Genomic DNA, 1581 nt, shown 5'->3' with positions numbered 1-1581 from the left:
CATACATACATACATACATACATACATACATACATACATACATACATACATACATGCACAAACAAACAAAACCTCTTCACACAGTAACAATCTAATTCACGCAAGTTTGAACAAATCTGAAGTCGTTTCTGTTTTTAAATTGATACGATGAATATTTGGAATAATTTTCTTTAGTCAGAACACAACATTTTATGTTACTGTTGTATGTTGTACTGTATTGTAAAGCGCTAAGAGCCTGTGGACTTTATTCGGGGTTGAGCACTATATAAATGTCATTTATTATTATTATTAAGAAAATATGATGGTGCCTTATCATTCATGTATGGGGATAGAATGAGACGTTTGATTTGTAGTAAAGAGAAGCACACAAAATAATTAAATATCGAATCATATTTATCTTACGCATTTCTACTAGGCAAATGTTCGATCCGCTGAGCTATAATACACAGTACAAATTGAACATAATTTAATCCCCCTTCTCTCTCCGCCTCTTTCTCTCTCTGTATCTGTCTGTCTGTATCTCTGTCTGTGTCTCTGTCTCCCTGTCTCTCTCAATCAGTCTCTGTCTGTCTGTCTGTCTGTCTGTCTGTCTGTCTGTCTGTCTGTCTGTCTGTCTCTCTGTCTCTCTGTCTCTCTCTCTCCTCTCTCTCTCTCTTTCCACTCCCTCTCTCCACAGTTTTACTGTCATTACATTTACCAAGACGGTAGAAAAACTAAAAATAATACCTCAGCTTAAATTTACGATGTTTACAGCTTTATTTGAAAAAGATTTATTAATGTAAACATTACCAGGGAACATCTCTAATTTCGGCACTCATATGCCCTTATTGTGTTGCAAGTGCCGTAAAACACTCACTAAAACTAAACTAAAACTCACCTGGTGTACGTCACTGGAGCAGGACCTATAATCGCTGGAGTCCTCCAGCTATTCTACAATAATTTTTTTAAAGCACATTAAAACAAACAAATTAATTATATGATATACAGGTGGAGCACCCTCTAACTACCCAGCAATTAAAATGAAAATCGCATTTAAAAACAAATATATTAATCATTACTTACTTACTTACTCTCTCCACGTAGTGTCAGGTACATAAGGCGGAGAGCAATCGACTCCACGCTTGCCTGTCCAATTTCAGCAAATCCAGGCCCTGTGTGATCGCCTCATCCCTTATTGTGCCTCTAGAGCTTCCAATTGGTCTTCCTCATTTACTCTTTCCAGTTGGTTTCCAAAACCATATCTATTTCGATAGGGCAACCTATCTTCGGCATTCTTAGAACGTCATTTCATATACTTCTCCATTCATTTATCATTAATGACCATAATTTATTTCCCCCCATCAGGGCGATTTGGACACGTCTGACCCGGCAGACACAGTGAAGAAATCGGTCGGTGTGCTGGACAGGGGCGGTAACCTCAGGAAAACCACGGCCTCCGGGGTGAAGATCGTGCTGCAAGACATTGAAGGTGGCCCTTCTGTCTGTTTTACCTTGATTGATTGATTGATTGATTGATTGATTGATTAATTTATTGATTGATTTATTGGTTTTTTCATTTAATTATTTATTTATTTATCGATT

At 37.4% G+C, this 1581-nt stretch overlaps 1 protein-coding gene across 1 annotated transcript in view; it reads left to right on the top strand.

Moving 5' to 3' along the window:
• LOC101854983 overlaps window positions 1–1581 on the top strand; it is a 19155-nt gene that overhangs the window by 13942 nt on the left and 3632 nt on the right. The window contains exon 10 of the mRNA XM_013088291.2: window positions 1345–1468. Within this exon, the coding sequence (XP_012943745.1) occupies window positions 1345–1468 (124 nt within the window). The remainder of the gene's footprint in view (window positions 1–1344; window positions 1469–1581) is intronic.

Source organism: Aplysia californica, unplaced genomic scaffold (genome assembly GCF_000002075.1).
Source record: "Aplysia californica isolate F4 #8 unplaced genomic scaffold, AplCal3.0 scaffold00718, whole genome shotgun sequence".
Lineage (NCBI taxonomy): Eukaryota > Metazoa > Mollusca > Gastropoda > Aplysiida > Aplysiidae > Aplysia > Aplysia californica.
The sequence above is the reverse complement of the archived record's forward strand: the minus strand, read 5'-3'. Positions and strand labels throughout refer to the sequence as shown.